The 24,990-nt window shown below is 41.7% G+C and overlaps 1 protein-coding gene across 4 annotated transcripts in view; it reads left to right on the top strand.

Annotated features, from left to right (window-relative positions):
• Window positions 1–24,187, top strand: part of LOC311260322 (CREB-regulated transcription coactivator 2) — a 44,500-nt gene extending 20,313 nt beyond the window's left edge. The window contains exons 5-16 of one of the 4 annotated variants that reach the window (XM_084358017.1): window positions 253–321; window positions 1,280–1,386; window positions 2,918–2,944; window positions 3,964–4,043; window positions 4,732–4,781; window positions 5,259–5,524; window positions 8,259–8,728; window positions 8,986–9,363; window positions 9,509–9,688; window positions 12,213–12,284; window positions 14,894–15,098; window positions 16,189–24,187. In XM_084358017.1, the coding sequence (XP_084214143.1) occupies window positions 253–321; window positions 1,280–1,386; window positions 2,918–2,944; window positions 3,964–4,043; window positions 4,732–4,781; window positions 5,259–5,524; window positions 8,259–8,728; window positions 8,986–9,363; window positions 9,509–9,688; window positions 12,213–12,284; window positions 14,894–15,098; window positions 16,189–16,379 (2,095 nt within the window). In that variant the 3' untranslated portion in view covers window positions 16,380–24,187. Of the gene's footprint in view, window positions 1–252; window positions 322–1,279; window positions 1,387–2,917; window positions 2,945–3,963; window positions 4,044–4,731; window positions 4,782–5,258; window positions 5,525–8,258; window positions 8,729–8,985; window positions 9,364–9,502; window positions 9,689–12,212; window positions 12,285–14,893; window positions 15,099–16,188 lie in introns of all 4 variants that reach the window. The other 3 variants (XM_084358016.1, XM_084358015.1, XM_084358018.1) reach the window with 3 other exon arrangements.
• The last annotated feature ends 803 nt before the right edge of the window (window positions 24,188–24,990 follow it).

The following is a 24,990-nucleotide window of genomic DNA, read 5'->3' as shown; positions in this document are numbered from 1 at the left end:
TAAACTGACACAAAGAGGAGCAGATATTGATCGTCTTTCATCAGACACTTACTCAAAGAAACTTTGTCTGCCGTGTTAGGCGACACGCCAGCCTCCCTCTGTCCCTCGCTCGCTGCCTCCATCTTCCTCTTTCCTTCGCTTGAGTTTGCTTTTCGAGATCTTCTTTTTCCTAATTTTTTTTCCCCCTCCTTTTTTTCGATGTTCTTGCTCGGTGGAGGAAAATAACTTTTTGTTCTTGTCGATCATGAAAAGGAATTGGTCCGGAAACTTCCCCGGGGATAAAAGCCAGTTGTTTCGTCTTCCCACCACTGCACTCAACAGGTGAATCGTCCTCATCCTCTTCTTCCTCTTCCTCCCTTTATTTCCTTCCTTTCTTCCTTCAGCTGGACATCTTCCAGCTCCTACCTCGAGTGGAAGCTCGTCTTTAAATACTGTGGGTGAAAATGCAAATGTGTCAAACTTTACTTTCTTTTTTTTGCTGACCTGATTCTGAGTTTGAAGCTTTATGGATTTTTGAACCATCACAAATCCTCTGACTTTTTCTCTTCCTTCCTTTTCTGTTTTTATCCTTCCATGTCTCTCCTTTTTACTTTCATCATTCACAAGCTCTCTCCATTAGCCTCTGTTGGTCCAGTGTCTTATCTGCATTACCTGAGCTGAGCACTAAAGACATCTGTTACGACTAGAAAACACTGAGAGTAAACTCAGGTTATCTCCAGTTATCTCCAACCAGGAACAGCTGTTTTCAGTCGCTTGATCTTCTGTTACTTTAACATTTTTTTGGAGTTTGTACTTTTCTGGAGTCTGAAGTGTGTGAAATGCTTTGTACTGTTGCTGTATTTAAAAATGTGAATATAAGTTTGGAGCTGCAACAATTATTGATTAATCGATTATTCAATCGAAAGAAAATAAAATGCCAACTATTTTGTCAACTGATTTTCTTTGGTTTTAGAATTTTTTTCAAGCAAAAATGTCAAACATTGTCCAGTTCCAGCTTCTTAAATGTGAAGATTTGCTGCTTTTCTTTATTATTTATGACAGGAAACGAAGAGTCTTTCAGTTTTTTGTTTTTTTTTACAGACTAATTGTTAGATTAGAAAATAATAAATTGCTTCAGAGTGTCTTGACCTCAATCCAGTACGTATTGTCTGTTGTGAGGTTGTGTTTTACACCAATATCACACCGTGTTGGAGAATGAAGACTCACCTGACATTCAGCTTCTTCGACCGCTCTTTTCTCTCTCCCTACCTCCCATAACGGTGTGTCTCTCACCCCTCAGGACCAACTCCGACTCGGCCCTCCACACCAGCGTAATGAACCCTCCCACAGGAGACCCCTTCACCACAGGAGGACACACCCTCACCCCCCAGAGCAGCAGACGCACCGGTGAGGCAGCACTCATAAACAACAACACTCACAACCGAGTCACAATAAAACAAACAAGCAAGAGAAACAGTCCAGGAAATGAATCTTGAGTTGTGTAATTTTAACAGCTAGAAGGACTCGTTAGTCCACACTGATACCTTCGCGCGACTTCATTTTTAGTTTATAGAGATATGAAAAACGCCCAAACTTGCAGTGTGAGTTTATTCCAAAGAAGGGGAGTTTATGAGCAAAGATTTAACCCTAAAAATGTTTAGTTAATTCTAGGAACAGTGAAATAACCAGCATGAAGAGAGCATAAAGGATGTATAATGGAGTATGTAATATAATAAGACGTAATGTGATCTAGTTTCTTTGATCCATTCAGTAATTTGGATGCTGTGTTTTGGACTGAATGAAAACTGTATGTCGTCATACACAGACCACATAAAAGTGCATCACAGTCAATTAATCAAGTCCGGATGTCCCAAAAGCATGTGAAAGGATTTCAGCAACTTAATTGTATGAAATGAATCTTTCTTGGTTAATTTATGTCGATTGAAATGGGCAGATTTGGTAACATCCTGCAGCTCAGAGGAAATAAAGGGATTAAAAATGATTCCCTAATTCTTGACTGTATGGCTCTGAGGAGTTGTGCGATTATTGAGAGTACTTTGTCTTGACACTTTGTCTTAATATGTTGTCTGGCTGGACCAATGAGCATCATCCAGCATTTCCAGTTTTAAAAGCTGGAAGCAGTAATCAGCCTTTGAATAAAGAGAAATTTGTGTCTCGTCAGTGTGAAAATGAGGACTTAAAGCCGTTTCCCGACTCTTCTGTCTCTGTTACGAGAGTTTCCATCTGATAAAGTTCAGGATGGACAGGCACAGCCAGAACGAGTCTCCCCTCCATTTTCTGGGTTACCAGGGCGACAGGTGACGGGTCCTGCTTGAAGAGTGACTGTTTTTTAAATAAAGATCGATTTGAACAGACTCAGTCCTAATTTCTTTAAATTTAGAAACCAAATTTGGTGAATAGTTTAAGAGAAATGTCGCAACTTTTCCAGGACAGCTGCCATGTTTTTGTAGTTTGAAAATCAGAAGCAAAGACCAATAAAAAGCCAGCATGTGCCTCGTTCATCCAATCGGATGAAGGAACGGCTCATTTGCCTCGAGCTGACTCATATGTGACCTTGTTAAACCACAATGACGTGAAGTGAAAATGGTCTCTGTCAGGCGAGGGCCCCTCAGTGATCCGTTTTTTTTTTGTTTTTTTCTCTTGGTTTTGGATGTGATGTGGCGACCTGTTCATTGTTAAACTGACTTTTCTGGCCGGACTGACCGGCTCAAACGTTTCCTCAGGATAAAGATCTCAGTCTAAACAGGTTTTCCTCAGGCTGCCAGCAGAACCAGGATGTTCTGAATATAAACTGAAGCCAACTCAGACAAACCTGTTGTGTCTGACTCTCTGTCTGTCTCTGTCTCTGTCTCTGTCTCTGACTCTGACTCTGACTCTGACTCTGACTCTGACTGTCTGTGTCTGTGTGATCCTGCAGGTCAGAGTGATGGAGAGGGCAGAAGAAGTGAGTTATAAACAAACACATTCACACACACACACAAACATCTGTGTCAGGGCAGTTTCACTTTGTCACATTGTCAGAACTGAAGCTCAACAGAATCACCTGAACATTTTTGACGGTATCTTTTTTGAACCCTGAATTTTTAAAGAACATGTTGCGGATAAATTGAAATAAACATCTTGAGCTTCTGATATTATGTTCAGAAATAACAGCCCTCTGGTTGTCTCACCCCTCATAAACCTGTGAGCAACCTCTGCCTGAGATATTCAAGTCTGTGATGTGTAGAAAGATTTTTAATGTTGTAGAGAAAATGTAAATAAATAAAAAATAAAATAATTAATAAAGTGTGTGCACAAAGTATACATCAGTGATCAGAGGTGCAACAGTCCACACGTCCTCTCCTCCAGGAGAATCTGACTACATCTCTACATCTGACTGAAATTCAAAGCAGAAAACGACCTACGTTGTGTGTGACGTTGAAGTTAAACATGCGCACACACACACACACACACACACTGAAGTTAAAAGCAATATGAATATGTGCACTACATTTTATTTGGCGTACAACAAAGGTCCCTGGAGCTCATTTCACCAAACTTGCAACTTGCAAACCTTTGATCTGCAACATGAGATCATTTCCCCTCTTGCTCATTTTGACACTTTTTTCACAAATCAACACAAAAAGACATACTGGGAACCAAAGCGAACCCACTCATCACCTTTTCTAGAATTTACAGGGAACTATAATTTGTATAAAAACACGTGACTGTACCATTATTTGCGTGCGTGTAAAAGTGAAGCTGTCAAATTGTTTTTGTGAAGCAGAATCATGCGCTGCAGAGACGTTTGATCTCAGTAGATGTCGAACATCGTTCCCACTGTCACTACCACGACCCCTCAAACATTTAGAATGATTTCTGAATATTATTATTATTTTACAATCTCTGAAACGTTGTGAAACATATTTGAGCTTATATGTATGTGATGTAACACAGAGTAACTTGACTTGTTTTGTCCCTCAGTGTTTCCGTACCCTGTTCCCCCGATTGAAGAGAACGTGTTGGATGAAGGGAAACTGCTCAAACCCTGGGACACCAAGAAGGTAAAGAAGACATGAAACAAATATTTCATTCTTGTTGTATTTTCCTGTTTTATAATTCCTCAGCAAAGTTTTATTTTATTTCTTTAATTCTGTGTTTTCACATCAGAGACACGATATTACTGCTTTTTTACTCGCTGCCAATTTTACTTTCAGCGTCACTGCCAACGCTGCTTTTTCCGGTTTTAGTTCATTTTTAGTTTACCCTTGTGCTTAGCTCATTTGTATTTTTATTGTATTATGCACTGGTTTTTACATTTAACTCCTTAAACGCATGATATTTTGTATATTTCACTACTATTTAATACTCTTTATTTTCTTAAACTGGGTCCACTGTGTGACCCTGACCCGGGGAAACCACTCGTTGTGAATGGTTCAGGTTTCAGAAAGCATTTTTAAACAGCTTCTGCCGAACAGTTTTCCATAAGTCATTGAATTTTTTAAGCAGGTGTTAAAACTTTAGTTTAACCTTCTACCCTAAAAATGAAAAAATCTAAATATAATACCTGTGTATGTTCATCAAATGTTATCTTTTACCTTCATTTCTAAATTTACTATCTTCTAAAATTAAAAAAAGAGTAACGGGACCTTTGTCAGTTATAAAACCACATTTCAGCTGTATTCTTCACACTGATGTTTGTTGGAACAAACTCATGTAGATTTTTTCATATTTTCTTTTCTCTCTCTCCAGTTGCCTCTGTTGTCGTCCCGACCCAAGTCCTGTGAAGTCCCCGGTATCAAGTGAGTCTTATGCCACTAAAAACACACACATCTCACACACACACACACACACACACACACACACACACACTGCATCATATTGTAACCACCTTTGGACATTTCTGTGGTCTGGCCTGAAATTTGATTCCAGAGTCGTGTCAAAGACGGTCTTCTTTTACTTTTAATGCCCTTCAGGCTGTAATCGGTTCCCCTGTTCCTTCTGTTGCTTTTGTGTTCCCCTTCTTTAACTCGAAAGCCACCAGAAAACCAAACAGCGTCAAATACCAGATGTTCCCTTCAGCCGTTAACCAAAGACAATCCGAGTACAGAGAATACTTTGAGGCGCAGAAAGTGAAACAGAAGTTTAATATGAAGACAAAAGTGTTTTTGGAGCGCCGCTGTCAGATATTAATGTTTAGAGCAATGAATCCTGTTTGACTGCTCACTCTGATATTGATGCTGAAACTAAATGTATCTGACCCTCCTCTGTTTTCTCAGTATCTTTACGTCCCCGGAGCAGCCGTCCACGCCGGCTCACGGCGTCCCATCGGCCCTCAACACTGGCGGCTCGCTGCCCGACCTCTCGAGTCTCCACTTCCCCTCCCCACTGCCCACACCGCTCGACCAGGACGAGCCAGGCTACCCGGGATCCTCCTCTCTGAGCGGGGGCAGCAGCACGGGGAACCTGGCCTCCACCCTCACTCAGCTGGGAATCAACGCCGCCAATGCACAGGGAGGCAACGGCAGCTTCCACCACACACAAGGTACGTACAGGCTGCAGCAGATGAAAGGAACATTTTTGATGTCCAAGGCTGCTTTAATTAATATTTTTTGTTTTTGTGAAAACCAGATTCTTATTTCTTCTGCGGCGGAGTTCTCTGTAACTGGTCTTACAGGACAGTTCTGGTTCATTACTACTCGTATCTGGTCTTTAACAATAATGCTCTCAAAAAGGTCTCATCTTGGGAAAACCTGATAAATGATAAAACAAAACTACAAAAATAAGCTGTAATGAGGGTTATCCTTGAAGTTCATGTAGATCCTGCTGAAGTGTCCTTGGGCAAGACACAGAGCCGGCCGCCTGCTCAGTTGACTTAAATCTTTCTGGATCAAAGTCTCAGCTGAGTGACTCATGTGAAGGTTAGTAGAGGAAGTCTGTGGGTGACATCGACTGAGATGAAACGAAGGGGGATGTACGACGGGGCAGCGCTCTAAATTTAGAGCCTCAGAGAGAGAAAGGGAGTCGGAAAATGTGTTTTACCGTTTGCGAGGTGACTGTAACGACCACAGACAGGAAGCTGCTGTCAGCTCGATGTCGGGCTGCAGCCTCTCCAAACCTGAGTCTGGATCATTGTGTCGTCTTCACAGGTTTGTTAGACCAGAAACAGACATGCTGTCACATTTTCACAGTTCTGAGGAATGTGTGAATTCAGTTTAAAATTTCAGTTTTGGTTCTTCAAACACTTTTATCAACAGCCACACAGCGTCAGAAGTAAACTGGTGGTCTAACATGACAAAACTAAAACCTTACCATGAGTCCACGAGTTTACAGTCTGGTCCGGAGCAGTTATTGGCCACGTTGACGTGAAGTGCCTTTCTAACTTTTCATGTATGGTAGAATTTACACTTTGACATAGAGCTGAACGATGTGGAAAAACATGGGAATGGTGAGTTTTGCTTTTCATTTTTACTGAGAAAAATATAAAAATGATGATGAAATGATGCAGCTCCTGCAAGCTGAATATTGCACTCGGCTGTATGACACAAGACTGTCATTGAAGTTCAGTCAGACTTTTAGTGATCCTGTTGCATCATCTGTAGCAACACACTTACCCAAAATTCACCCCAGATGTGAGACGTGAGCAGCACCCACACTGTCCTCGTGACTTTGGTGATACCCTGACACACTTTGTTCAGGTAAACACAGTGTTTCCATGGTTATTTATTGATTCAGTCATTTAGTTTTCCCCTGCCCACGACAGCAATAACAGAAATAAGGAGGATCGTAGTCAAAATGGCACCACAATCAATCACTGTAGATACAGGTGATAAATGCATCCCTAAGCGCAGAAGATGTGGACCTGTTTTCAGTGTTTTTAATGAACAGAATCAAGTCATTGTCTCACATTTTTGTATTAAAACATACGGAGTCGATCTTCAGTTTGTTCAAGTGTTGCTAGTGACACAGATGGCAGACACGGTCAACATGAAGTTGTTTGGTCCTGTGTCTATTTCCTGGTTCGAGTCCTGAACCAGGTCAGAAAGTAGCAATGAAATGCAGATTGTGGACGAAGCTGACCTACTGAGTGTTTATAAAAAGACGTAGTGGAGGGAGGGAGGGAGGGGGGAGAGAGAGGGGTAACATAAGGTAAGGCAGCTTGCAAAAAGAGGTGAAGTGAGTGAACGTGGGAGTGTGTGTTTGGGGACAGAGCTGATGTTTACACCTGCAGAGATCACCTGGGAGGAGCTGATTCCCTCAACAGACGGGATATTTTAAACTGAAGACACAGAAAGAAAAGACTCCTGTAGAGCGCTTCACTCAGTCCAGTGATCCATGTGAAGATAATGTACTTTATTTGTGTGTGTTTTTTTATGATATGGCTGTATTTGCTTTTCTCCAGGGATACAGTATTTTACAGTGTAGTCACGGTAATTGCCGTGTAGCATGATTAAAGGTGGCTAATGGATGACTTTAGTGAACCTGTTATTGTTGAACAGGTGATTTTGTCACTGAGCTGCTGCTGAGAACAAATCACAGGTTTATTTTTACATTAAAATGAATCGTGAATCGTGGTTGAGGTGTGCAGCATCATATTTAAATAACAATAACAATATCATGTTAACATATTACTTTTGTAAAAGTGAAAGTCATCCATACCGATTGTACTTAAGTGCTAAAGAATCTGACATTAAATGAACTTAAGTATCAGCGGAGCAAATAAAAGTACATTATGAATATATTTACATGTACGTATATATTGTATACTCTGGCACTATTGACCTGACTGATTATCAGATCAAATATTCAGCATTTCTTTTCAACTGCTGATAGAACAAATCAATGTAAAAATGTGTGACTATGGCTCTGATGCAGCATGTGATCTGCAAAATTAACCAGAGCTAAAGTTGCTAAATAAATGCACTGGAGTTAAAAGTACAATATTTACCTCCAAAAAGTAGCGGAGTGAAAGTATAAAGTAGCAGAAAATGAAAATACTCAAAGCAATATAGAAGTACCTCAAAATTGTACTGGAGCTCTTGAGTAAATGTGCTTTTGATTAAATGTACTCATCACTGTTTCTTCTCCAAGAAACGACGGCATGATTTAAGAAACTTGATAGAAATAATTCTTGTTCACATCTTTACGTTTTATTTTAGTGTGAAGCTGTTGTCGTTTCCCTGCTCTGGATCTCTTGACCCTTGAGACCTTCCTGTCAAGGGTCTCTGTGGATGTTTCGAGTACGTTTGTGTTCATAGTGTTGTGTTTCGCCTCCTCAGGTCTCCTGGCATCTCTACAGAGCACGCTCAGTAACCCCTCCCTGCAGTCATCACTAAGCAACCCCAACATCCAGTCATCGCTCAGCAGCCACTCCTTCTCCAACTCCTTGAGCTCCGCCTCCCTGCACTCGTCGCTCAGCAACCCCTCGCTGCAGTCGTCCCTCAGCTCCTCCCCCTCCCTGCCGTCCTCCCTCAGCAGCCAATCGCTGCACTCCTCCCTCAGTAACTCCTCCCTCCAGTCGGTGTCCAGCAGTAACCCCAGCTACAGCAGCGGAGTGGGCGGCTCCAGCTCCTGCTCCTCCTCCTACTCGCCGCTGCTCAGCGGGCAGGGCCAGCCGTCGCTCAGCACGTCGCCGCGGAGACGAGCTCAGCTCTCCCCGCTCATCCTGCCCATGGGAGGGGAGTCACGGAGGCATCACTCCAAGCAGTTCTCCCCCACCATCTCCCCCACCCTGTCCTCCATCACACAGGTAACAGCTGCACCTCTTCACACACCACACACAGAAATCTGATACGTGACCAAATACGTTAATACTTATAATGTCCATGTCCGTGTCTATGTCCATGTATGTCTCGCCCACATGTGATGAACATGTGTCATAAACCACATCTAACTGCATCCAGAAGACATTAAAACTTGTTTCTAGTTGCTATCTAGTGCTAACACAACATTATTATATATCTGAGAAATGGCTCTAACATCCGACCTCACCCGACCTCCCCACAGGGCGTCCCTCTGGACACCAGCAAACTGCCTCTGGACCAGAGGCTTCCTCCGTATCCACTCAGCCAGTCCCACCAGCACCAGCCAGGCTCCCACCAGCCTCTCCCCGGTCTGCAGGGCTCCCAGCCCGGCCAGCAGCCTTCTCAGATGGGCCAGCACCACCACCAACAGCTGCACCGCCTCCAGCAGCCGCGGCCGAACACTCAGCAGCAGCAGCAGCAGCAGCAGCAGCAGCAGTCCATGCAGCAGCAGCAGCAGCAGCAGCAGCAGTCCATGCAGCAGCAGCAGTCGCAGTCCATGCAGCAGCAGCAGTCCATGCAGCAGCTCCACCTGCAGAACCTCCGCAACACACACAACCAGCACATGCAGCACTTTGGAACGGTAGGCCGCTGGGTCAAATTGGAGGAGATGAGATTGTCCAGATTAGTAGATTACACGGATTAGATAAAGACAACATACAATACGAACACTCACCTGTGCGGTTCAGATTACACGGTGATGATGGTGTGTTTCTGTGCAGCAGCAGAGGTCGATGGGGCAGCAGGTGAACACGGCGAACACACAGCAGCTGATAAAGAACGAGAGGCCGATGGATCAGTGCGTCCAGAGCTCCACGTCCTCTCAGTGTCACGTCAAACAGGAAGCAGAGCAGCAGCTGCCTCAGCTCCAACAGATCAGCCACAACCTGGCCACCGACCTCTACAACGTGAGTACAACTGTAAACACTGTCAGAAACATCCCAGCTGCACTGAAACAATGGCAACCTCTCAAGTCCTGCTACTGTCCCCTACAGGCTGTAGTGTGTATTACAGCCACAGCATGACGGTGTCTGTCCAACACTGTCATGCTGTGACAGACGACATACTGATGATTTATTTATTCTTTGACTTATTAGATTATTAGATTTTGATTTTTTAAGTGATGTAAGTTTGGTCCTGATAGAGACGTTGTAGGAAAGATCAAGATGATTCATCCTCGGCAGATATATATATATATATAATATCCGCAGCAAACGGAGGGATGGAGAGAATGATCCCTCGCTCTTTCTGAGGTTTCTTCCATCTTTTCCTCAGGAGGACGACTGTAAGGCCCCCGGAGGAAATGGCGTTTGTGATTCAGAGCTATATAGATAAAAATTGACTTTAAATTTCAGAGCTAGCTGGTAGCTATTGCTTGAGGTACATTGTCATGATGGATGGATCTGTGGCTGAAAACACTGTGGTTTTGAACAACCAGTGTCCCGTGAGGAGCTACTGCTATAGCATCAGTTCTTCTTCTTCTCCTCCTAATAGTTGTCTTCCTCCTCTCGTCCTTCTTCTGTGTTCTTCTTCTTCTCCTGCTCCTTCTTCTTCTCCTTCTTCTTCCTCTCCTCCTTCTTCTCTGTGTTCTTCTTCATCTCCTGCTCCTAGTCTTCTTCTTCTTCTTCTTCCTCTTGTCCTTCTTATGTTCTTCTTCTTCTCCTGCTCCTAGTCTTCTTCTTCTTCTACTACTCATTCTTCTACTCCTTCTTCTTCTTATTCCTCTCCTCCTTCTTCTGTGTTCTTCTTCTCCTGCTCATAGTCTTGTTCTTCTTTTTCTACTTCTTCTTCTTCACCTTCTTCTTCACTTTCTTCTTCACATTCTTCTTCTACTCCTTCTTCTACTCCTCCTCCTCTCCTCCTTCTTCTCCTCCTTCTTGTCTCCTCCTCCTCCTTCTTCTTCTACTCCTCCTCCTTCTCCTCCTTTTTGTCTCCTTCTTCTTCTTCTTCTTCTTCTTCTCCTCTCCTCCTTCTTCTCCATGTTCTTCTTCTTCTTCTTCTCCTTCTCCTCCTCCTCCTCCTCCTGATCCTGCTCCTGCTCCTGCTCCTCTCCTCCTTCTTCTCCATGTTCTTCTTTTTCTCCTCCTCCTTTTTTTTTGAGCGTCACACCCCCTCAGTCCAGTAAAATTTGGAAAGTCTAGAAGAGCTGAAGGATGAAATCATTTTATGTACTTAGAGCCGTCCACCTGAGATCGGACCACTCAGGATGGATGTTGACAGCAGGTCTGAACAGGATCATTTCCAAAAGTGTTCATGATGTGGTGGATGTCACACGTTTAGACCAGTACTTACTCCACCATGTCTTTGAAGGTACCACTTAGTCGCATGACTACGTTCTCTTTGGCTAAATTTCACAGCTGCCGTCAAAATAACAACAAAATAAGATGTTTTCATTCATATTTAAGATTACAGAAGAACTACAACGAATAACAGGCACAGATATGAGAGTTAGCTGGTGTCTGACCTCATCTCTCAGGACCAGAGGTGTCATGTTCCCTGTGTGATGTAATGCTGAGGTGAGATAAAGGAGGAAAAGCACCTGATGCTATTTCTGGATGTTTGCTGAGTAGAAGTCATTGTGACAGAGAGACGGTGACACCAGGAGGCATCCTGGGTCCAATGTAGCGTCCTCTGGGATTATCTGATTACACACTTTAAACACAGAGATTAGACTGATTGTTCGTCTTCAGACCGTAGTGGGAAGAAAATGTCAAAAATACACATTCAGGTTTTTATTTTAGGTCAGATCTCTGTTCTGGACATTAATGCAAAAGAGCGCATATTTAATTAGATGACCTCATTTACACCAGACTTTCCAGTTTTATTCCTCTCTATATCTTCTTCTTCCTCCTCTGCTTCTTTTCCTTTTCCTCCTTCTTCATCTTCGTCTTCTTCTCTGGAGCTGGATTTCACAAGTTTGCATTTCCAGGCCTCAAAAGTGCCGTTGTCCTGTGGATGAAAAGCCAAAACGCAACAAAAGTTTACTGTTTTATGCAAAAGCCATCATGGTGTAAACAGCCTGAGCTAGCTGTATATGGGAGGAGACTTTAGCTGGCTTTAACTTTGGGGTCTTGATCATCTTGTGGACATTTAACTTACAGCTGGTGGTTGCATAGTAACTTCACCTCACCTTACTGTGGTCTGTAGATGTTCACTGAACCATATTACACAATCCTGGTGAAGTTAAAGTTTCACAGCGCTGTGCTCGGTACTGAAGACACAATCCCAAAAACTTTAGCTCACTGTGTTGTTGTGCCTGCGACTCACAGCCCTGCGCTGTATGTGCACTGCAGGCGTAGTCAGTGAAGCAGTCCGCATACGTTACGTGTTCACCTGCAGACAAACCAAAAAAAAAAAAAAACAAAGGAGAGAAAGAAGTTTCTATTTCAGTGTCACGATGAGTAACCAAGACTTATTTTAATGTTTTTCCAGGATGCCTTGTTCAATTCTCTGCTGGACGACCCGTATCTGAGCCTGCAGCTCACAGGCAAATCCAACCAGCAGGTAACAGAGCACTCACATGACACATGTCATCATAAACTGTAAATAACACTGGCTGAAGGGGGTGTGATGTCACCCGCCGGTGTCTCAGCTCACCATTTCAAACCCAGCAGGTTGTGTTTACTGCCAACAGGACTGAACCGACAATATCACGATCACTTTCTCTTCTTTTGTAGTTTTAAAAAGTAGTTTTTTCCTCACGTGTCTCCGCCCTCGTTTCCTGTCATCGCTCCACCTTCTGCTCACACATAAACACACAAAGAAAACTACTTTTAAAGGGACAGTTCACCCAAACACATGAATTTGAAAAGCTCAACAGCGATGGCTCTTTCCAGAAATCATGACCCAGTAACTCAAGATAATCCACAGATTGTTGTGAGCAACAACCACGTCACCACGCAGAAGGAAGCGTGCATCGACTCGTGGTCGTGAGAGTGCAGGATGTTAACGTGGATGTAAACATTAATACCGTCCATCTTCCTCGGCTGAGCTGTGACATTGGCCATCTTAGTTATAAGTCAACTATAAAATTAATCACCAACTACATAGATGATTGATAATCAGTTTGAGTCATTATTTTTAAGAAAGAAAAGTCTGAATTATCTGATTGCAGCTTTTAGATGTGAATAATTTCTGGTTTCTTTCCTCCTCTGTGACAGTAAACTGAATATCTATGGGTTGTGGACAAAACCAGACATTTTTCACCCTTTTCTAACACTTTACAGACCAAACAAGTAATTGATTAATGGAGATAATAATCAACATATTATCAAAAATGAAAAATAAACGTTAAGTCTGATTAGATACAACATCAACACCAACAGTGGTGGAACGGCCCTTTTAGAAACTTGACCTGAAAGGACGATAAAGCTCGAGCCTGAGTGGCGACTGTACAATGTTTCAAAGGGGAAAGCTGAAGATTTGTGACGTCAGAGTTTCTCCACACATTCAAACATTCACATGTGTTCAGCAACACGTCACTGATTAAGACGTGACTGCAGGCGAGTGCATCAGCGCGTTCTTCTCATCGTCATCTTGGACTTAAGGAAACATTTTCAACATTTTATGGACAAAACTAGTAATCGATTCATCTAGGAAATAATCAGCAGAATGACTGACAGTGAAATAATCGTTAGTTGCAGCCCTGCTGACAACTGTCTTTTACATTTTCATATTCTTCAAGAAGATAACCATGTGGTGTCAAGTGTGATAAAATCCACTGGGAGAATCGCTCACCCTGCATTATATCTTGATAATTGAAATCATAAATGAAAAATGTAAAATTAGAATTTAAATCAATAAACCCCAATCAGATCAAATCGATCGACTGTAGAACAAAAACTCCTGGAGGAAGTTTCTTCTCTCATACTTTTGTCTGAACACGGCAGGAGAAGCAGCCCTGACTGTTTGAAACTGATGATGATGCCGGTCAAAGCTACAAAACCTTTAAAACTCACAGATTTCTCACTGTTTACTTACAACAATGCTTCACCGGACATGCTGACCCGGATGTAGAAGGACTTCGAGGAGACCGTGACCTTTTCAGTCGGCCCGATCAAAAGTTCTGGCATCAGACGACTCAGAGAGCGAGTCCGGGCTTAACAGGAGCTCTAATGGCTCCCTGTAGACTTCGAGGTGGCTCAGTCAGGGTTTATTTTGGTTTCGTTGAGTTATTTGGACAGTTATTTCTATTTCATCCCAGATCCCAGATTCAGATCTACACAGCTCAATATTAGAGCCTTTGTCTTCTTCACCCTGTCTTATGAATTTGTTTTCCATGAATCTCAAATAAGCCCGAGGACATCGCCGAATTTGAGCACAAATCCCAAAATGAGCCACTTGTGTTTTTTCACCACGTGCAGTTCAACTTGTGTGTATTTTGTGTCACTGATGATGAAATAAATCTAACCCAATAGTTTTCCAGACATTTATATAGGAAAAACAAAGAATGCTTCACACTGACAGTCGTTTGTAGTCCAACTGTGAACACCCTCAGAACACACTGAGGACACATTTGAGATCATATCAGTCAGACCACATTCAGAGAAGAAGAAGAAGAAACAGCAACAGGCCGAATGGATTTCACGCTGTGTGATTTCCATGTTTGGACTCTGTTAACTGCCACTGTCAGCCGATCTAACCATTGACCTAGTAAACACACTATCACCAGACTCCCTTAACAAATGTAGTGATTTTAAGAGTTGTTTCATGAGCAGAAACTCAACAAACTTTTGAATCATTGTCTCCTTGTTGTAAATTCAGCATTAAATGAAAACAGTCAGTTGTTTGTTTCCTTGTAAAAAGTGTCAGTTTGTGGCAGCATGGCTGTACCAGCCTGTCTGCTTCTGTGTCTAAAGTGCTAAAGTCTTACCTGCCAACATTTAGCAGCTGTTTGAACACACTGTTTACACTGATTTCACCATTTACACTCAATTTATGAAAGAAGAAACATGTTATTGATCTAAACATGTCACATTTTACAAAGACACTAAACAGTAACCAGTATAGCATTGCAAGAACTTTTGCAGTGAAGATATTTGGTTAAAAGCATCAATATTGTACCATGTGTGTATTTCCTAACTTAAATTTGCGTCTGTTCTCTTCTGCCTCAGTTCACAGCGGACAGCCAGGGGGACTGTCTGTCTCTGAACCACAGCGGTCTGAGCTGCAGCAGCACCGACAAGAACCAGTTCCCCTGCAACACCCAGGGGCCCCTGGACATGCAGGACCCCGGGGACCAGCAGCTCCTCAACAACCAGAACCAGAACTACAGCGGCGGGGACGGACGACACAACGTGCCCAACATCATCCTCACCGGTGGGTATCAGCTGGAGTTCAATGTGACGATACTGTAGCTGAGCTCTTCTTTCTAATCCTGCTTTTGAGGATCATCATGGCCTCTACATCAACAATATAAGTCAATGTAAACAAGGTGTTTAAAAAAGGATATAAGCAGGTAACATGAAGCCATTAAAAACACAGGACGAAAACTTCTGATCATCTGTGTCTCTCATAAGAACTGAAAGAGGACATGATTTCATTGGTTCCTTTAAATCTTCTGAGAATTGAGATGTTTGTGGAAGTGAAGACCAGACGACTCTGCAGTTCAACAGAAGTGGATCTGTGAATTCTTTAGAAAATAACATTCGCAATAATTCAACAGAGTTCCTCTTTTGAACTTTTAAATAAAAGTACAGATTTATACAGATCACACAGCGTAATGAGCTGATGTCACTAGAGCACCAAATGGTGATTAATCCGCTGATGAAAACAGTCCCCAACAGATGCACTGACGCCTCCTGTTTGTTCGATGCAAACTACATGAAACAAAACATGAAACTTCATATTTTTAAAGATTTACGTCTGGACTCACATGTAGTTGGCTTGTGGCTGCACATGAAATCCAAATGAGGTTTAGATTTGATCAATAAATCAATAAAATTCTGAGCTAGACACGCATCGTTTTCTTCTGGAGCTGATGATGGAAGTAGTTCAGGAGTGAGACATCTTTATATCCAGCTGTTATCTGCACTGCCTCCCCATGACTTCAGGTGGTTCTGCTCCCTTTCATCAGCATCTGTAAGCTTTCAGAAAATGACCACAAATACACTTTATGAACACAAAGACGGCTCCATCCTTATAGGTGTCGAAGCTCGAGTGAGCCTTTATTGGGTCTTTTTGTTCCAGTGTGAAAGAGGTAAAAGATGTCATCATGGGCTCTTGGACCTTTTGATGGTTATTTTTAAATATATTCTGATATTTTATGTATGAAATATGTAATCAGTTCATCAAAAAACTGAACTGCAGATTGGTTGATGATTAAAATGCCTCACATCAGATTTCCCTCCTGATCAAGCTGCTGCTGTTGTTCTGTGTTTCTGATGATCTCCTCCTTCCCTCCCTGCAGGCGACTCACCGCCGGGTCTCTCTAAAGAGATCGCCAGCGCTCTGTCTCACGTCCCCGGCTTCGAGATGGATCCCTTCTCCCTGGACGACCCGCTCAGGATGGACCCGCTGGCTCTGGACATGCTGGAAGGCGACCTGATGCTCGCCGACCCGGCTGTGGAGGACTCCTTCCGATCTGACCGGCTGAAGTGACCCCGGACCTCCTCTGCTCCAGGAGCTCGGTGGGACTCGGCGAAGAGACGGCCACCCGGGCGGAGGTGGAGAGGACCGGGACCAGCGCCGCTCCGCTCCCTCGCCCACTCACCACTCCCCCGACCAGACGGTCTGCAGAGCGAGGTTTGGAAGTAACTCGGGGATCTCCAGGAGTCTCCTTGTTGGCGATGAGGGACCTGAGATTTCTGTCGGAGGTCGGAACGTAACTGAAGGAGGGGGAGTTCTCCGTCGAAAGGCACTTAACTGAAAATGCTCTTGCAATGCTTGAAGTCCAGAAAAACCAAGATGCTTCTCTTTTTAGGCATTAGCTTGTACGAGTCTTATCTGCATGTTAATGAAAAATGCACTCGCGTAAATGCAAACACGCAGGAATAAAGCGCTCACGTGACGTCGGCTTTATGTAAGAAACCGTCTGTACAAACCAGCAACGCTTGGAAGAAAAGCATTATGCATCCTGATACGTGTGGACCCTCCCTGACTGTTCTGTCGGCCATCGCTCCGCAGGAAAGACGATGTGTGATCTGTTTGGATTGTTTTACCCCAAACGGTCAGTCGGCCGATACTGCTGACGTTTGGTTCCCTCTGCTTCTTCAGCCACTTCGACAGGAGCTTAGCCATGACTTAGAAGGTCTATATATTTTTCTAAAAGAAGCTTTTCCTGCTCAGACAGTCACAGAGGTCAAATTAACAGCCTGAGAGAGGTTGTGAGATTCTCCTCGGACCGAACCGGTCTGTTTAAATCAACAGAAATAAGTTAAAGAGAAGCAGGTTAAAGATTTGGGATGAAGCCCTCTCAGGAGTGCGTACAGTGCTGAAAACCCCCAAAATGCTGCTTCTCTTCAAGTCTTCTGACTTATGAAAACAATCATGATGTTGCCCCATGATCTTATAGTTATAAAGCTTTAACCCTTTAAATTATCCTGTGATCAGATCGGACGCTTTCTTTTTGGGCCGGAACCGGACTGAACGATACGCGGCTACATAGCTCTCAAATCAGTTTCATAACACCAGAAATATAAATTTAATCAGCCCCGTCTCTGGCCACGACCTGTGTTTTCCCTGTGTGCCTCGAAACAACCAATCACCAGCACAAAGAGCATGCTGCATGCTTATTGGCTCACTGATGCTGATGAGGTTAATAGGCCCCGTGTCCACATAGTGTTTTTTTGTCAGAAAAGCGCTGGCTGTGCGCTCAGGAGCGCTGAGATGAAGCGTTTGTGCGCGGACAGAAGATATTGTCGTCTCTGTGACAACAATATGTTGACAGCCACGGCTGTTTGATGGACACTCATCCTCTCTGTTTGGTTTTTATTTGACATCGGGACATCAGAGCGAGGAGGATGTGGGTGATGACATGAGACAAAAATACGGTGAATATTATCGCCGAGACCAGGAAACAGAAACAGAGCCACGGTGACGTCACCAGAGCCGAAGTGTTGAGATTTTCAACTCAAAGCGCTCAGAGCGGCTGCTCAAAACAGTCGGCTCAGAAACCTTTTCTCTGGGCGGCCGCCTGCTGCTGCAGACGCTCGCTCCTCATTGGGAACAATTTAAAAAAAAAAAAGACGCTGCCACTCAGAAAAAAACGCCATGTGGACACGAGGCCAAAGTATCAAAGACATTTTTCTATACTTGGTCGGTGCCACAAAAGTATCGTAGTTCAGTTACAAGCTCGACTTTCTTCAAAAGTCGAGCTTGTCAGTTAATCCGCCGTTCAGGACATAAAAACTTTCAAGTGTTTGGGGTCGAGATTTATTGAATGAACAAGAAAGAAACAACATCTCTGTTACACAACATTGTGACCCGTTTTCAGATCATGTTTTGAAGCAGCTTTTCTTCGCTGATCTACACTTTGCAACCAGAACCTCCACGGTCGGGCCCACTTTCTTTTAGTTTACGACATTAAACTTCATGAGAAATGAGGAGCGTCCTATCTGATCACAGATAATCAGTTCATCTTGTAGTTTCTACATCACTGCCAGCTAGACGAGTTTATTCTAACGAGCCGCGGCCTGAAACACGCTGCTGTCTGCCAACGTACGGACACAGTGTAGCCGGGGAAACATCCCAGCATATGTTTGGATTCAAACGGCTGAGAGTGAATCTTCTTTTAAATGGAAATCAGTTTCATCTCTGTGGCTCCTGAATTTCCCCAAATTTCCACCATGTGATCGTCTGCAGCGTCACGTTTCAGCCTCGTGTGCTCGCTGCCGTCTGTTGGACGTCAGTGTCGTCACATTCCCTCCAACAGACGGAAGAATGAGCTGCACTCGCCCGTAGTCACGTCTGGATCGGCTGCATTTTTAAATCAAATTATGCATTTCAGTGATGAAGTTGAATGTGTGGTGTAGTGATGGGGAGACTGAGCGGTGCAGATGGGACGCAGCGTTTCTCTCCACCTCAGAGAGACAGAAACAACATGGAGGCTTCTCTCAGCGACGTGTTACTGGATGTTTGAACGTGTGGAGAAACTCTGACGTCACGAATCTGCAGCTTCTCCCCTCTGAAGCGTTTGTACAGTCGCCCCTCAGGCTCGAGCTTTATCGCCCTTTCAGGTCAAGTTTTTAAAGGGCAGTTCCACCAATGTTGATGTTGATGTTGTACCTGAACAGACTTAACAATTATTTTCATTTTTTAGATTAATATGTTGATCATTTTCTTGATTAATTGATTAGTCGTTTGGTCTGTGAAGTGTTAGAAAATGGTGAAACATGTCGATCAGTGTTTCGTCCTCACAAGTCTCCCAAAGATATTCAGTTTACTGTGACAGCGGAGGAAAGAAACCAGAAACTATTCACATTTAACAAGCTGACAACGGAGAATTTTGACCTTTTTTTCTTAAAAGACGACTCAAATTGATTAATGAATTATCAAAATAGTTTGATATTTATTTATAAGTTGAGAACTAATTGATTAAAACTGCTGATAACTTGCAGTTAAGGTCTTGAACCCACAAAATCCCCGTGTTTGAGAAACTCAGGTTGAAGAATTTTTAGCATTTTTGCTTGAAACACAACTAATAACACAGTTGTAGATTAATTTAGTTTCAGCTCAGGATCTAAGCTTGATTCAGATGAGGATCAGTAAATCGACAGAAAATATTAATATAATATATTTAAATATATAGATAATAGATAATATATTTTGCTGTTCAATTGAACTTTCCCACGGGATGATTTCTCACATTAAGATAATTATTTTTTGTATCATATTTTTGATATTTTATATTTCTATATGAAAATGAGGCTGTCTAATTAGAAATGCACTGATTGTCTTTCATGTCCAGAAATGTCTGACCTGAAACAAACTCTAAATGTGTATTTTGGACGTTTTCTTTCCACTCGTCTGAAAGAAAATTGACCAGTGCATTTACAAACTGGTGTTTTCACCGGTTTCAACAGTTGTTCTGCCTCCAGCGTCTCAGTTGTGAGGATTGTTGGATCAATATAAACTGAATGATTGTCGTTAGAACATTTTGGAGACTTTTTAGGAAACTGACGGACGTATTTCAATGTTTTCAGACAGTTAATAGACCAAACGTTTCGTAATAATGCAGAAAACAATCTGCAGATTGATTGATAATGATCAGTAACCACACCCACCCACCGGTGACGTCACAATGTCCTGCAGTTCACCTGTTCGTCACTGCAGGCGAGCGTCACTTCCTGTTTGGTGGTGAGACGTTTCCACTTGTGTAATTTCAGATTAAACCATGAAAATCTCCAGGAACTGAAGAAAATAACGTTTGTCTGTGAGCTTTATGCAACATCAACACAAATGCAGTTTTTGGGTGGGATTGCCCTTTAACCCCAGTCACTGTGATTGACAGCCCTTAGCCCCGCCCTCTCTGCCTGCACTTGCTGCACCTGTGCTTCGAGCCCACCGCCGCGGGCCGGAGCGCAGGGACGTATTTTTATGTAACAAAGGTTAAAACAAATCTTATTATTAATATTATTCTGACTATAAAGAAGTTTTATTTTTTAATCCAAAGTGGTCTGAATCTGTATGTACATAATTTCTCAGATAATATCTTTAAAAAGAAAAACAAACAGAATATTTAAGACGAGAGAAGAAAAACAAACTGCTCGTAGAAGTTTGAGGTCGGTCGGAGAGTCTTTGAACAACAGCTGCATGTGTCTGTGTGAAATACTGTCGTCTGTCGTGTCCGTGTGTCTGTCAGCTGTTTCTGTGAGTTACTGAGATCAGAGTCTGTTTGTTTCCACCAGCGGCTGAAAGGAAGAGTTCAGCTTTTAATCGTGGTGTAACTGCCCCTTTAATTCTACATTTAACATCATAAATGATAGAAAACTAAAGTCAACTTTCCGGGATAATCATTTTATTTATCGTCAAGAAGAAAATCAGTCGTTTGTTTGTCCTCTGATGTCATTGGTCGACTGAGAGGGACTTCAAACACAGCCGTCCAATTACAGCAGTGTTTCCCAACCTGGGGGGCGGGACCCCTGTTCAGGGTCGCCAGATTTACTGGACACGATTTAAACATTATTATCAGATGTAATTTAAAAATTATTCAGATAAAACAAGAAATGAAACCAGTGATTAGTTTGATGTTTCCCAGCTTTATTTATTAAATTGATCGGTTAATGACGGCCTGAGTCAGAGGTCTGTCTTTACCTTAAAAACTGATATCAAATTATCGTATTTATTGTCTGAAATTGAAGCAAATTTGGGAGAAAAAGGAGAAAAAACTTTCATGTGAGGCGTCGAAAAATTTTCTGTTGATTCGACAAAACAAGAAATGTAATTGTAGAAGGCTGAAATCCGGTCGCCTGTTTCCTGTTTTCATTGATTAAGAAACAAAAACCCAATTATTTGTTGAAATGATAAATGTTCTGACTGACGTCGCTGCAGTTCCCGCGGTCGTTACACGTTCAAATATCTCTTTAATTTTACATTTAATATTTAACAATCGAAAACTGCAAAACTGAAGTCAACTTTCCAAGAGAATCATTTTTATTTATCGTCAAAGAACAAAATCAGAGTAGTTTGTTTTTTCCTCTGATGTCATTGGTCGACTGAGAGGGGCGGGACCCCGGATCAGGGTCGCGAGATGACTGACAGGATACAGATGTGTAAAAAAAACAGATGTTTGTTTTGATTTTTGATTTGTTAATGACTTTTAAAGACACAGCTGTGTTATTGTTTGAAAAGCAGAAATAACAAAAGAGCAGGAAATTAAATATAAATTAGAGTCCAACTGACGACATCGCCCATTATTAGCCTGTTACAGATATGTTGTCCCATATAAACCTAGTTTAAATATTATAATTCAGACAAAGTTGCCTGATGTAATTTATAATTATGACGTTTAGTTACAAAACTCAGCTGAAATATCGATAAGATGAATTAAGGTCGCCTATTTTCTATTTTCAGCGTTTAACGTTTATTTAAATTTCATTTTTAAAGCAAAAAAACGATAAATGTTCTTGTTTTTTTTTAAATGCAGTTCTTGGGGTTTTTGCAGGTCTGGAAAGTTTTTGAAATGGGTTTGAGTTTCCAGGTTGTAAAATGTTTGGATTCAGAGAGACAGTGAGGAAATCCAGAAGTTGATCTTCAGTTTCAAATCCAGCAAATAAAAACGGTAAAGGTCGTTTTCTGAGCTCGTAATTAAAGACTGAAATAATAATGAATGTGCCTGAAGTTTGAAAACAAACTGTTGAGTAGCATCAGGGCTCACTGCTGCCCCCTGCAGGTCAGTCCAGGCTGCTGCAGGTCGTCGCGGCAGGTCGTTGCTATAACGATGTGTGTGTGTCCTCTCGGGGCTTCTGTAGAGTCGGTCGGTCGGGCAGATTTGGTCTGAATGTTTCTTGGAGGCGTCGTTGTTCTGACGTCTGTGTCGTCTCTGAGCTTCAGTGTCTCTGGATCCTTGTTTCTGTGCTGCGCTGTCGGATCATACGGAGGCCTGAAGCTGCCAAAACGAAAAGTAAATAACGAAATGGCTCAATAAACAAATCATATCCTTTTTTTGAATTAATCAAAAATAATATTTAAATAAATGTAGCCATTTATTAATTTATATCACTCATCCCTTATTTACTTTCCTGTTTAATGTTCATTAATTTGGTATTTATTTCTGTATCCGTTTTGCATGCAGGAAAAATAATCAATAAATAAATATCTAAATTAATAACTAAATTAATTTAAAATGAAAAATAGCAAAATGGCAAATTTACTTATTTTAAATATTTTTTATTTAATCTTGAAAAGCTCGACATAAAACAATAAAACAACAACTTAAAATTAACAGAAAAAATTAAGAATCCAGCGACTGACTCACAACAGTCAGAAAATTACAGCACGACAATGTCGATGATGTGTTGAGCCATTTATTTATTCCTTTTATTTGTCACTTTCAGTCCTCCATTGTTTTCCTCACCTGAAGAAGAAAGCTCAGGTCAGTCCGGTCGGCGCAGGCCGCCGACCAGGTTTCAGTCAGAGATTAAAACTTGAGGACGATCGTGTTTGGTTTGTTGTTTTTGGGGAACCAGGAGGTGATAAAAGGGGGCGGGGGAAGTCGCTTCGTGCAGCCATGTTGGATGAAAATGTTACTGCGCTAAAGTTAACTTGATCCATTTGTTGTTTCAGCTGGTTTTAGAGTTTGGCTCTGTCAGGTGGTGAAGCACCGAGTGTTTGACGTTCCTGTAGATCGAATAGACTTCAGGTTGACTCGCATACGAACATGGAGCTGCATTTTTAACCTATTCTACGAATCAAACCTCGGACTAAAAGGCTTCTTTAACCTCTCACAGATGTCTTCACTTGATGTCGGTTCATCTTTATAAGAGTTGTTAGAAGAGAAATGATGATTCAGGACTGAACTCTGAAACGTGTCGGATTAAATCAGGTTTGGATGGAAAAAGTCTGGAAATCAGATTTTAATCCAAATGAAGGTTAAAGAAAGAAAAATCAGCAACAAGGAACAAATCAGTCTGAGAGAGACAACATCTTTATTTTCTAATTGTATTTTAACAGGAAATCAAATTATTTTTAAGAGATATTTTTTCCTTTTAGATTAAAGAGATGTTCATTGTAAAGCACCGTCATCATTTTATTTTGACGCTCTTGGTCGAACAGGAAGGTCAAAGGTCAAAGAAAAAAAGAAATCATCCCATAATTCTCCCATCTGTTTGTTACACTGACGTCGTCCTCTCCACCTGTGTGTGTGTGTGTGTGTGTGTGTCTGTGTGTGTGTGTGTGTGTGTCTGTGTGTCTGTGTGTCTGTCTGTGTGTGTGTGTGTGTCTGTGTGTCTGTGTGTGTGTGTGTGTGTGTGTGTGTGTGTGTGAAGCATCTTGCCATTGTTGTTATGCAATAAACCTGTTGTGAGTTAACATGCAGTTCCAGACTCTGCCAGTAGGGGGAGCTGTTGACCAGCGAGGTAGTGTGTGTGTGTGTGTGTGTGCGTGCAGACTAGGGATCAGTTAAAGGCCATATTTCATATTTTTTCATATTTTTTATTGATGTATGATATTAATTTCTCGTATTATTAACGTTATTGTCAGTCGTCATGTGTCGAGGCAGCGGAGGATAAACTGAGCGCTCTGCGTCGTTTCGCTTTGTATTTGAATAATAAATTGACTTTTTTTGTTCTATTCAGATTTTTATTTGAACCTTGTCATAAATAAATCAATAACCAGGGAACGTTGAGTGTGTTGTTGTACATATGAACATGTTTTCAAACCAGAGGTGCTTCTGAAGCTAACAGGAGAGATTTTTAAAGAGACTGTACCTTCACATTATTTTACAGAAAATAAACAAATGAAACCTGGAACAGCTGCACTTTGTTTGTCTTTATGTACTTTTACTGTGGTCACATATTTATACGAGTGAACTGGAGGAAGTATTCAGACCCTTTAATGCCACACTGTAAAAATACTCTATTACAAGTAAAAGTACTGCATTGAAAATATGTTAGAAAAGTATAATCAGGAAAATGTACTTAAAGTATTCAAAGTAAAAGTACTTAATGTAGTAAAATGTTTCCTGTGACTGTTGAACTGTTACAGCTGAGGTCATTAGATGATCTTCACTCAGGCATTTATGGATTTTATTATTATATCATATTTTTATTACAGACGTATTTATTCATATATCATATTGACCTTCAGCCGATCGTCCCCTCCAAGACAATTAATAATAATAATAATAATAATAAAAAAAAAAAAATAATAATAAAGTGTTTTTGTATGTCATATTTCAAAGTTGGCGTTTGCAAAGTGCATTAAACAACTTCAAAAAACAAGAACACATTTTTAAAATATATAGAGAACAAAAACATTTATAAACTTTTATATGTTTTGTTTTTAAATATCTTAATTTGTAATGTAACTAAATCTGTCAGATAAATGTAGTGGAGTAAATATAGAAAGTGGCTTGAAAATGAAATACTCAAAGTACAAGTACCTCAAATTTGCATGTAAGTGCAGTAATTGTTTAAATGTACTTAGTTATATTCCACCACTGGTGAACATGCAGGACTCCCTCAGCAGGATCGTCCTCTCCAGACTGTTATTAATGATGATAATTACAAATAAAAACAGCTGTGTAACCCAGAACATGATCTCTTCTGTGTTT

The sequence above is a fragment of the Pagrus pagrus genome, assembly GCF_965226575.1.
Source record: "Pagrus pagrus genome assembly, chromosome: 7".
NCBI lineage: Eukaryota > Metazoa > Chordata > Actinopteri > Spariformes > Sparidae > Pagrus > Pagrus pagrus.
Note: the sequence above shows the minus strand (reverse complement) of the source record. Positions and strands in the feature narration are given on the sequence as shown.